At 38.1% G+C, this 12,942-nt stretch overlaps 1 protein-coding gene across 5 annotated transcripts in view; it reads left to right on the top strand.

Annotated features, from left to right (window-relative positions):
- The window catches only part of NCK2 (NCK adaptor protein 2), an 84,533-nt gene that overhangs the window by 43,831 nt on the left and 27,760 nt on the right, over nt 1-12,942 (top strand). For 4 of the 5 annotated variants that reach the window (XM_085214655.1, XM_085214680.1, XM_003203176.5 and 1 more), the window contains one exon: nt 11,517-11,758. In XM_085214655.1, coding sequence (XP_085070781.1) covers nt 11,533-11,758 — 226 coding nt within the window. In that variant the 5' untranslated portion in view covers nt 11,517-11,532. The remainder of the gene's footprint in view (nt 1-11,516; nt 11,759-12,942) is intronic. The other variant, XM_085214676.1, reaches the window with a different exon arrangement.

A 12,942-nucleotide genomic window follows, 5' to 3' on the forward strand; every position in this document is an offset into this window, starting at 1 on the left:
TCCTGAATTTTTTCTTTCTTTCCCCTGGAAATTTTTTTGAGTGCAGTTGAGCTGATTATTAACTCAGCATCTTCTCTAAATGTGCTTTTAAAATAATTCAGGAAAAGCTTTTTTTTTTTTTCTTTTTTTCTTGCTGTGTTTACCTGGGTGCAAGGCAGAGGTCGGGGTTCTGGTTGGTTTATTCTGCAGCCAAAGAAGATCTGTCATCCAAGCCCACCTTGTGCTGCTTGAAGCAGAAAGGTCTGAAGATGTCTTCTCTGTTGTTTATGGGTTTCATCTTTGTTATCCAAAATGCAAAAAATAAATTGTTGTTGATGACAGTGCATGTAAAATAAGGCGTGCAAGTTCTCAACTAATCATGGAAAAAGTCACCACAGACCAGTTGCATCTGTACAGAGCATTTTGGGGAGTAGAGGCCCCACAGCTTGCTGCATCCGGACCTCACAGGAGGTGGTGGTGGACTGGGCTCTGAATGCAGGTGGAGCAAGCAGAAGCAATGGGTAGGAAGTGATGTGAGCTGGCTACCTGCTCTTGGAAGTGCTTCATTATCAGACATTGTTTTATTTTTTTCCTTTTTGCAACAGCCTAAGACCAGAGATAACTTAATCTCATTGTGTTTTCTGGTAAGTGTATAATAAGAGTGACGGGAAAAGATGCATTTATGTGTAGTGTTCAAAATATGGAGAAATACCTTCTTCCAAAAATACCATCTGTGTTGGATGAAGTACTAATAAAGCCAAGCCATCTAACTACAAAATTCTCTCAGCATTTTTCTGTCCTCTAGACAGTTGCCAGTATTATTTGTTAATCTTTGTCTTGATTTCCAAATGCATTAAAAATACAAGTAAATACAAATTTCTGAAGAAAAAAAGGGGAGAAATGCAAAAACGCCAAGCTGAAATATGTTTTTTTTTGTTTGTTTGTTTGTTTGGTATGGGGTTTGCTTGTTTTAAATCCCTGAAGATTGTCCTTGGGCAATTTCTTAATAGTAATACCATGTGTAGGAAAGCACTTCAGACCAATTTTTATCGTAAACCCTCTGTACTTTCTGTTCCAGCTTAGCTAAGACCTGTGAGAATGCTTTCTCCATAACTTTTATCATTTTAGTTTAAGCTGAGGTAAGTTATAAGGCTCTGAACTAGTGCTGCTAAACTTTAATATGCATTAATATAATACCAGCTTGCTCCTGCAGAATATCAGCTTTTTGTCCTTTGAAATTATAAATTTAAATCATCTGTCAGAAGCTAAAAATGAACACTGCCTTCTTGATAATAGGCATGCTGTTCCAGAAAAGGTATAGAAATATCTTTCTTTTTAAGTAAGACATCAAAAGATTTTTAAAAACTTAACTTCCTTAAACAGATGAGTACTTATGTAAATAAGAAAGACAGTGCGTTTGTAAGAGTATCACATTGGTTATCTTGAAATGCCTCAGACCAGGGCATTTTGGGTCATAGCAGTACCTCTAATTGGAGAAGAAAAAACCTGAAATTGTAAAGATGGTAAGAAGGTTACAGCATGAAACTGAGTGAACATCACGTACAATTAGGGCATTATCGCATGTATTAATAGGAGGCTAGAATTCAAGCGTGTGTTCATTGTTGCTGTAGCAGCCTGTCTTGTAACATTACAGAGGATTATTCTACCATTAGAGAGGATGGCGGCTAAAGCAACACTTTAATCTGCTGCTTTTTCAAATAAATGGTAGCCATGTTGCTCTTACCTAATAATACATCCTGGAGACTTACTGTTGTGGAAGTACTGTTTCTTTTTCTTGCCGACATCAACTTCTGACACCATGTTTTTCAAACTGCAAAGCAGAGTTAGTGTGAGAAGTGGGCAGTGTGGTCTTGAGGTGACTGGCCTACAAGAACGGACAGAGGAGGCAAGGCATGAATGAGTGTACCCCATCAGTATCCACCGTGCTCCTCATTGGTCTTTCAGCCAACCCAGCAAACATTTGGTAACACCTTGGTGCTTGGGTGAGACCTGGAGGGCTGCAACCCAGCACGGTAGTGGCTAAATGAATCAGAGGTATCATTAGGGTCACAGGTACGTGCTTACATGATGCATGCTTTGACATCAGAACTGCTCTCTTTCCTAAACAGTGAGTTCACTTATTAAGAGATGACTTGAATCCATCCCTACTAACTTGACCTGAACAGGTTAATTCATGGGATAGCCTTCATGGAAATGTTGTGTGGGAATCTTTTTACAAATATGTTTTTATGCAAGTTTTTATTTGAATGTATGTGAGTTAGTTTTTTTTTTAATGGTAAAAAAAAAAAAACACAACACTATTGACTCCTTGGCAGGAAGGAACATTTTGTGTGTTTTTAGTTTGTATTCTTCTTTAGTCCTTTGCACTTTTTTTTTTTAAAGACTTCTAAACCACTTATAAGACAAAAAACAAACTTAACTTTTGTGCTCTATTGGAGCTAAGCAGAAATTCGTTACCACCAAACTAGTCTTGAGGTTTCCTGTTTGTAGCTTTGGAACTGAAGATGTAAGACACTACAGTGTAGCTGCAGTTGTATTAGAGATTGAAATACCAGATATATTATAGAGCAGAGAGAATCAAACAATATGTTAAAGGCATCCATCTGAAGAAACAAAAAACAAAACCTCACAACATTGTGTCATTAAAACTTAGAAGACGATGAGAAAGTGTTTGAGATGTGTGGGAGCAGGCTTCTTGATAGGATCAAGATAACATTACATAGCTGGTGTAGTTTTAAGTTACTGGTTGATTAAGATTAATCCTTCACTGGTTTTGAAGTTGCATAGCTCACTTCTATTTCAGTAGGAACTGTCATTGGGGACAAAAGAAAAAGTACACATAATGCCCTTAGAGTTGCTCTGAAGTGGACCTTTGATGTGCACAGGCCAAAGAATCTCAAATGTAATTAACCAGTCCACCAGGTTGTATTGCTCTTCCTCAAATATTTATCTGTAATTACTCTTTGTTTTCGAAGTGACTCAAGAGGAAACTGAACTATCGTACCTGAGAGCAAATGACTTGGAACCAGCTAGAAACATTCCTGTTCTCTGCTGAACTTTCCTGGGAGGTTGATCCTTGGATCTGCCACTCAGCTAGTGGTTAATTCGTTCTTCGTGGATGCAGACTTTGATTTGGGTCTGTACATCTACCAAGAGATGAAATGAAAAATATTTATTAAAAAAACTATATATATATATATATACATAGTTTATATCATCGTGCCTCTTGGAAACCCTTTTATCAATTATCAACTACTCATCCATAATCTGTTAGCAGGCTGTGTCTGGGTTTTTTCTTTTTTTGTGTGTGTGTGTGTGTGTGTGTGTGTGTGTATATATGTGGTTTTTTGGGGGGGAGGGGAGGATGGAGAGTTCTTTGTCTCTCCTTCATTTTTCTAGAGTTAGAGCTAGGCTGACTACTTAGCAGTGTTACCAAGGACATTCCATTTACACTTTCAGATTAGTGGCACAGCTGTAATTCTCCAAAGCTTCCTTATAGCTCCAAATTTTGCTCAGAATCAATACTGAAAACTGTAAAAGCTTTGTGGGCAACTCTGCTATCTTAGGGTGCATTTGAAGATTAAGTGTTTAATTATACTCGTTATTTTTACTACCCTAGTTAATGACAGAACAGAAAATAGTTGTCACTGTAAGATAATCCTGTAGTGCAGAAATAGAGATTGAACACTTTTTCTTACAAGAATATTAATTTTGTATTCTATACATATTCTATTGGTAGTGTTTAATTTATGTCAGACACACTTTAATAGTGTTTTATAGTTCTTAATTAGCATCTTTTGATACTTCAGTTTGCATTTTCTGACTTGTGCTTGTTTCTATCAGGTTTTTCTTTTAAAAAAAAAAAAAGAGGAAAAAGCGAAGAATCAGAGGGAGGAGGAAATGCAGCAATTCTCTACTGCTCTTTGCTCTTCTTTTTTTTTTTAAACAGGATATCCTTTTAACCATATACTGCTTCTTTCATAAATGCAAAATGGTGAAAGTAGTTTTATTACATTTCCTAAACATTTTTCTTTCATAGTTAATAACTTATTTACATTTTCACACATATTCCTCACAGCTTTCATTCATCACTGTTTTCAGCTGTTGAAAACTGACCTCTTTAATATCAGTGTCATCTTCTATTGTTTGTGACTAGATAAAATTTGCACACTGAATTAGATATAGCACAGTGTGATTACTCCCTTTAGCTCAGTAGTCACTGCATCCTAATGAGAAGTTATTTTGAAGTACTCCAAATTAATTGTCACACTTGCTATTAAAAGTCAGCAATTTTAGGACATCCAGATGTGTTTTAGTTCTAATACCAGTAGAGTGTACAATGTTGAGTGTGTGTGTGTGTGTGTGTGTGTGTGTGTGTGTGTGTGTATGTGTGTGTATATGTCTTCTATTCTCAGTCTGAAGCCCCCTTAAATTTTGGATGTACTTTTTGTTCTCGTATACTATGTGTTCAGATAGTATTCTAGGAACACTGTATCTGGTTCCCAGCAAAATGTGTGTGCATATATGCATGTGAGGGATATATGTATGCATATGAGATTATTTATATACATATATTTATTACAGATATTATTGTGTGTGGTTATATGATAATACTTTCATTAAGTACATAGATCCATAAGCATTCAAAAGTGTTCTATTCCTCAGTCACTGATTTAAAAAAAAGAAAAGAGATCTTTGCAGGGAAGGCTCAGCTTGAACACTTTCCCTTTGATAAATAGAATGCATCCATCAATTTTAAATTTCCAGTTGTGTCTGTTGTTCAATGCTCAGTGTCAGTTCTTGAATTTAAAGCTTAACACTGAAGGTTGCTGAGCCAAGTTCTATCAGAGTGTCAGAACTGAATCTTTATCATGATTACTGTACTGTCCTGTTGCAGGTTTTTCTACATAGGTATCTGTTTGACACCTTAAAATTGCATAGCCAGACAATGAATCTTTGGTCACTACAGTTATGTAGTTGATACTTTCTTTAAAGGTGGGGATGGGAGGAGTACTCGTATTATAGTTTTTGGTGTAGTGACCTCTTTCCAAATAAATATGTCCCCTGAGATGGATTGACACATTATTTGCCATATTAAAGTGTTGAACTGCAGAAGCAGTTAGAAAAGGTGACCTTTATGTGATCCACTGTCATTTGTCTGAGCTTCAGCAAAGAGCTGTTGCAGTGGAGCATGGAAGGGTTTTTACCAGTTACAACAAAGGGCTGCTGTTAGCTAGAAATAAAGCAAAATTGTTTATTCTTTTTAAAGAGATTTTCTTTTCTGCATTGTCAAAACTATTCTTCCAAGTGCATTTAAAAATAATAGTAAAAACAATTCAAAACAAGCAACCACGCACAAGCAGCAATTAGAAGGATCTGTAAGTAGAAACAAACCATCAGACCGAAGCAGTAGCATAGACTGCATTTTCATCAATAGAAAAGTTTCAGACCTTCAAGCGCATTTCAAATGAAGGGATCTAATAAGTTATTTCATTAATCACTGAATTCAGTAATCCCATTCACTTACTATGAAAGTGGCCCTGATGGAGAAAGACTTTTTATTTTTGTTTTCCACAGCTGCGTTGTTGTAGAAGGCCACATGTTTCCCATTTGCTGTAGCCTGTGAAAGGTAAGGTAAGGGAATGGTAGGTGGCAGGGCCTTCAGCAGCCCAGGCTGCAGAGCTCAAAGCCCAGTTTGATTTGAAGTTTGGTGTATGGAGAAGGAGAGGTGTTCAGCCCTCAGTTCTTAGAGGAAGCTCTTCTGTGTCATTAGCTATCTTTTCGTTCTCCCAAGAGAATAAACTAAATACTGTATAGTAATTACATCTTATGTACATGAGTGTCACTTAAAAACCTCCATATCAATTAAGTTATTACCTTTCTTTCAGTGTGTCTTAGGAACACATCCAATTCCAGAAGTCTGTTATATGCACTGTCACCTCCTATTAATAGAATTTTTGCTTGTTCCCTTGGTGAGGGATTAAACTTCAGGCATTACTGTCAGTCATTTTTTCAGCAACATTTCATTTTGCTAAATAAATGGTGAATAGGGAGAGCAAGTACTTTGCTTAGAAAGTCTTCAAAGCTTCAACGTTGTTTCTGCTGTGCACTGTCTGCTCTAAGCTCATCCTTGGCATGGCCGTGAGCCTTACTCCTGCAGGCAAGAGGAGTTGCTGCTTTGCTGCTTGTAGGGACAGGGCATTCAGCTGGTGGGACGTAGAGCTGGTATCAGCTGGTGAGCTGAGAAGCTCTCTGATCAAACAGCATGCTGGAGAGATCTGTATTTATGGAAGAAACGTGTTATCTCTGGAAGGAAACATTTCTGATGAGACTTGGTGATCTCGATAGAAAATGAGATCTGTGTAACGACATTGGGAAGTTTTATATTGTAGGTACTATCAACTGAGCAAGTAATTGATTGTGTATGGAAAAATCGCTACCAGTCTTACAAGTATGTGGGAGCAAATAAAGTTTTTCTACGTTTAAGCTTACATAAATATTCTGAAATATTGCTTGCATTGTTTTGTCGAAGAGTTAGCTAATGTTCCTCACCTGTTTGAGCAGCTTTTCAGCGCAGTCTGTTTGTAACTGACTTCCCTTCGCTGAGCTGTTGTTTACTGCCATCCTAGCCTGGCACGATTTCCATTTTCTCTCCCCAAAGGGTGTATTTGTGTTTGAACATTTGCACATGAGCTTCTGGAGTAGTGCAGCTCCCGCTAAAGATAGGACTTGTCTCCTAACAGAGAACCATCAGCTGGATGGAGGAGCAAAGTGGCTGAAATATCTGAGCTCAATCCAGTTCTTGCACACAGATGTTCCTAGTATTGGTGCAGTTTTTATGGAAAATGATTTTAAAAACCTGTATTTCGGAACAGAGTGAAAGTTTTGGTAACTGTTGTTTTATGCATGAATGAGAAATTCACTCTAAGTCGGTTTTTTTCCATCTCCTTTCTTGTTTTTCCTCCCTGAGGCATGTATTTTGATGTAGCCAAAAGCTGCTCTTTTACTTCTAGCTAAATAACTCTTTCAAAATAAATTTCCACCTAAAGGCATTTTCTGTGACATTTATACTTCAAGTCTTGTCTTCATTTAAAGATTTGCAGCACTTTTAGAATCACAAGACACTGTGCTTCTAGTGTTTCACTTTTGAGTTATTTTATCTTTGGTTTTATCCGCTAGTGGTTCTGGTGAAACACAGTGCAGATATTACCTTTCAAGTTAACTGCTGCCTCCGTGAACCTTAGATACAGAAGGCAGTAGAAAGATTCCCGGAACTTCCATAGTAGTACTGATAACATTAACGAGACTGCCATCACAGTGGAGTTGCTTGAGGTCACCATAATAAAACCACTTATCGTTCTAATGCAGTACTTAATGTTGAGTTTCTCCTGCAGAGCAATGCTTTCAGTTTTGTTTTCACTTTCTCCATACTTAACTTCTAGCTATAATCTCCAGAAGAAAATATCAGGTTGGACATTAGGAAACATTTCTTCACTGAGAGAATGGTCAGGCACTGGCACAAGCTACCCAGGGAGGTAGTTGAATTACTCTCCCCAGAGATGTTTGAAAAACATTCAGATGTTCTGCTAAGAGTTGTAGTTTAGAGGGGAAACATTGATGGTAGGCAGGAATTGGACTAGATGGTCTCATAGGTCTCTTCCAACCTTTGTGATTCTATGAAACTTTACATATTTTCTGGAGAAATCAAGTTTAAACTGCCTATGTTTTGGAGAATAGCTAGCTTTTATTTTTGGACACTTTTGCTGTGTTGAGAATTACAACTAAAAGCTTGCCTGGTGGCACTCGTGTTTCACAGTGTAAGCCTGAACTTATGTATGTTTCCATCCAGTTGGAAGCATTGCCATTTATCACTCATTTTTATTATTAGATGTGGTCTGATACAATCTCCAAAAGACCTGGACTGGTAAACAAGCTTGGCTTTAACTCTTATAGTCTGTTAATATTCACACAGTAAAAGCATATGACTTTTGTGGTTTGTAACTGCTTAGTTACAACATTTTTGCATATCCAATACTGCTCGAACAAATCAGCTTACTGGCACTGCTAGCAGTGAAGGAAATGCTTGCAGAAGAGAGGCTGAAAGTATGGATATATCCCAAAGCTTGTAGAATTCTTTCAAAGCTTTTCCTTGGTGCTTTTCAAACTGTGAGATACTCTCATATCTGATGTGAGGAAGTTTGGTCTTTCACTGTTAGGACTTTGGAACTTTATGAGCAAGAACATGTCACAAGCTTGTGCTCTGTTAGCAGAAATGGGTTTTCTTGATACAGAAGAGTCATGTTAACATAGAGGCTGCAGGAACTGCAGTATTTTTGATTGTGCAGTCTAAAAGCAATATGCTTAGGAATTTTCACAATCTGAATGCATGTGGAATTTATATGGAATGCTTGAATGCTCCGGAAAATTGTAATGGTTTTGATTCCTTATGTTTTCTGCAGATCTATTTATGTCATTGCTTCTAATCCCTTGTTTTCTGCTATGTGGCAGAAGCATTTCAAAACTTAATTCTACTGCCCCCCTCCTGGAGAACAAATGTGTCCTTATTCACATACAAGGAAATGTTAGCTCTGCAAATGTCACAGGAAGAACTGTATTGTCCTTCATGGAGCCACTTGAATGAAGTAACTATAAGGAAGTAATTTTAAGAAGTTCAACCCTGATCCCTCACATTAAAAAAAATAGAAAAAAAGAAAATCTTCTGTACAGCTTTAAGTAGGCTGATGTTTAACTGCAGATGTATGGTACATTTTAACTCTTTATAAAAAAGGAATCTCCTGTTGGGTAGGAATGCTTGTGCCATTGACATTAAGCAAAACTGCAAACACTGTAGTGTGGTAGTGCATTGGGCTCTGTATGAGCCTGCCATCTGAGAACCTTGGATCCCCTATGTTTTTGGAAAAACTGTAACACAAGGGTCTCCTGGTGTCATGACACCATTTCTGATTCAGAGCGGCAATTTCATGTAACAAGAAGTTGGAATTGTGGAAATCAGGTAGCTCGGGCTCCCTGTCCTGAGGGAATTTCCAAGGACCACACAGTTGATGTCATCAACCCTGACTTATGTTTGTATGCTTTTCTTCCTGTGCCTCTGTCCTTGTACAGCACTTTGGAGAAAAGCTTGATGACTCTTACCATGAGGGACTGCTTTTTTTTCCCCTTAGATTTAGAGTTTATTGGTTCTCTATCAGTCATTAGTCAAATGTTTTGCCTAGTGTGTTATTTACTAGCAGCCTAGTGGTAGTAATGGTGATAGATGACGGTTGGCCTAGATGATCGTGTAGGTTCTTTCCAGCCTTGTGATTCTATGATTTTTCAATTAACAGGTTGTAAAACAAGTAGATAATTTTAACCTGTTTGTGTTGTAAAAACCTTTTTAGAATTGGAAACTGCACATAGTGACACTATCAGCCAACTAACTGATAGTGTCCTATTTCTTCATGTTCTCCTATCCCCAGGAATAGCATGAATTGACTGTTTTACAATTGCTGGCATAAAATGAAGCGATCTAAATTGAAGAGAGATTATATTGACAACACTGGCATCCAGAACATGCTTGTTTGCAGTCTCCCTCTGGCTACATCAGCATATCGATTTGTAGGCTATCTGCCCATTTCGTGTGAGTTGGAAAGCGGGGCAGTTTATTGGAGATTGCATTCCGAAGCTCAGGCTCTCCTATTTCTTTGTCAGTGTCAGGCAGGATTGCTGTTTTAAGGGGAGGAATTTTTTTTAAAGGTATAATGACTTTTCTTGTAATAGCAATTCTACCTGTATATATCCCAGGCGTTCTGAACTGTCAGAGTTCTTATTCTTCTTTGTTGTGCAAAACATCACAACTTTCTGAATTCATCTTGGGGCTGTCAGCCTTGTACGCCTATATTCAAATTGAGTTTTCAACTACTTTATGTTCCTCTGCATTTTCTTGTTGGAAATGGAGAAAGCATGTGTACTTACAGATTGCAGGTGGAACCCTTTCTGAATGAAGTGGCATGTATAGCTTGCATTCTGAACAGAACAATTTTTGAGAAAGGTAATGGTGTTTAAGATCTCTGTTATGGCATACTGGATCCCTCTGGCCCCGAGGCTGTGGCCAGGTGGCTTCTAGAGATCCCCAGAAAGGTGACGCTGCAGCCTCTGGGCATCCTGTACAGTGTTGTGTCTCCCACACCGTACAGAGGTGTGCCTGGTGTTCAGAAGGAACTTCCCTTTTGTGCCAGGTTGTGCCTATGGCCTCTTGTCCTGGCGCTGAGCACCACTGAAACGATCCTAGCTGTGTCCTCCCTTCAGGTTTTTATAGACATTGATGGGCCTGGGCCTCCTCTTCAGGCTGAACAGGCCCGGCTCCCTCAGCTGAGGCGCTGCAGGTCTTCTATCGATTCAGTTGCACTTCCGGGGGCACCATTCTGGAGGTGTTTTAACAGGACGTGGGACTCAGTAGATCGGGCTGATTGTTGAACTTGATAATCTTCAGGTTCTTTTTCCCCCATGTGATTCTATGATTCTAATGTAGAGGATAAAATTAACTCTGTTTTGTTTGCCATTATAATATATTAGAACGTCAGTGGTACTGACATTGCTTGCTGTTGTATTCGTTGGCTGTCACGGAGCTGTGTTGTTTCTGGTAATTACCTGATGTGTAGAAAAATGTGGAGGCATGCGGTTGTCTTCGTGCAACTGGCAGATAGCTTCTGAAAAGGTTGCTGGTGCTATAGGGATAAGTAAAAAAGATTGCTGGATCTTCACTCTGGAGAAGTACAGTGAAGGGAAGAAATTGAGGAAAATCCAGAATGCAGTGGGTATTATTCTCCACCCAGCACAGGACTGGAGTAAGCTGCTCTTGTCCTGGCAGCAAAGACAAAGCAAATGCTTCTTCTAAAACTATGCTTATGTGCTCCCTTACAGTATATTCTCCACCAAGGCTTATGGGAGCAGTACCCTCTTGATGGCGGAGATTTCCTCATTGAATTATGTTACTTACTGAAGCATTTTTAAGTTCCTAGTGTAGATGGATAACTGTTTAAATGCAGAAAACTTGCAAGTAATCTGTCTATATGAGTGTGAGTATAGGATTTATGTATTAAGTATCATACCCAGGATGGAAGAAATACTGTTGTTTTTTGTTGTTTTTTTTTTTTCTCAGATCAGAACTTTGCTAACTTTGGCATAGTTTTATAATGCTATATGCAAAAAACTAAATGGGTTTTATAACTTCTACTGCATTAATGTATATCTGAATAATATTTCATATACATACAGAGGCAATCTTATGACTAGATTTTATTGTCAAGATGTTTTTATACTTCAGTGGCTGAAAAAGCAACGAAGGTCACTGACTTTCCTTATTTTTAAAGAACGGATACCATTCTGAGATTTATTTTCTTTATAGCACTTCCTCATTTTTCTCTTCCCCTTTGCATATTTCAGAACTGTTTGAAAAATTTGAGCAAGACTTACAGGATATAATTGATTGGTGAATGTGTTTTAATATTTTGTTGCAGAAGGACTCCATGAAAGATGACAGAAGAAGTTATTGTTATTGCAAAGTGGGATTACACTGCACAGCAGGACCAAGAACTTGACATCAAGAAAAATGAGCGTCTTTGGCTATTAGATGATTCCAAGACATGGTGGAGGGTAAGAAACGCGGCCAACAAAACGGGATATGTGCCATCAAATTATGTGGAGCGAAAAAACAGCTTGAAGAAAGGTTCTCTGGTTAAAAATCTAAAAGACACGTTGGGTAAGTCCTTTTCTTTTTCTGAAGTCTAATATGCTTGATGTGCTTCAGATGGGGAATGCGTATAAATACTTCTGTGTGCTTTTTTTTTTTCTTTCGGTGATGTGTTAAATAATGACTGAGAGAGGAGAGGAGAGAGAGTGTGGGGGTAGGGGAGGATGGTGTGTAACCTGTTTTTGTCACATCATATAAAGGAAAGTTAGGTTTTACTTTTGTTCCAGATTGTCAGAGGTTATGTATTTTCAGTGGTTGAAGATCAGTGTTTTCACTGAGTTAGGAACTGCTGAGTCCTCTCCTCTCATGCCAGATCCTCTTACAAATACGAGGGTGTAAATGGGTTGTTCAGCATTGCTATGATAGCAAAGTTCAGTCACTTCATAAATGGGGTTATGTGGTGTGGCAGTGTGCAGTGTCAAGGGGTTATGCTTCTGTTGTCTGATGTGATGATACTTCTGCTTACAAGCTTAGTATGTGCTCTGTGTTTTATGTTTGCTTTCTTTTTTTTTCCACAAGTGTATCATCGAGTAACATAGCTTTGAAAAACTTTGAGTGCATCTGGAAGAAATGTATTTGGAAGTCAGATTAAATGAGGGTTTTTTCTTATTTTTGCAGTGATTTTAGTGACTTACTAAGTTATTGAAAAATAAAGGGTTTTGCATATGGTTGGTTAAGGTTAAACGTAGTGATAAATGGTCAGATTGCTTATAGAGGCCCAAAAAACTGCTAGTTGGTGCTTTTGGATGTAGTGAACAGAACAATATGCGTGGAGGTGTTTTGGGAGTGTTTTTACTTGTTTGAGTTTTTACCAATGATTTGCAAACTCTTATGTAGGGGAAACTCATTCTGCTTCAGTTTTCTGTAGAAAATACCAACTCAACAGAAAAATCAGAATTTGGGATTAAACTTGTTAGAAAACAAGGAAGTTCCCTTAGAAGTGTCATGGTCATTGCTCATGTAGTTGTATTTCAGGTGTTCTGTGTGAGTGTTGTGTCTAACGGAGCTCTTTGTCCCTTTCTCATTGCTATGTTACCCACTGCTGAGCTGCAATAAAGAGCATGGAAATTGAGGATAGCAGAATGACAGGTAGTCAAACAAGGTTATAACCAAATGTAAAGGGATAATGTTTAAAATAATAGGCCTTTCTGCAGTTCTTGGATTGGAATGCCAGAAAATATAATTATGCCTCT

The sequence above is a fragment of the Meleagris gallopavo genome, chromosome 1 (genome assembly GCF_905368555.1).
Source record: "Meleagris gallopavo chromosome 1, MGAL_WU_HG_1.1, whole genome shotgun sequence".
NCBI classification, from domain to species: domain Eukaryota; kingdom Metazoa; phylum Chordata; class Aves; order Galliformes; family Phasianidae; genus Meleagris; species Meleagris gallopavo.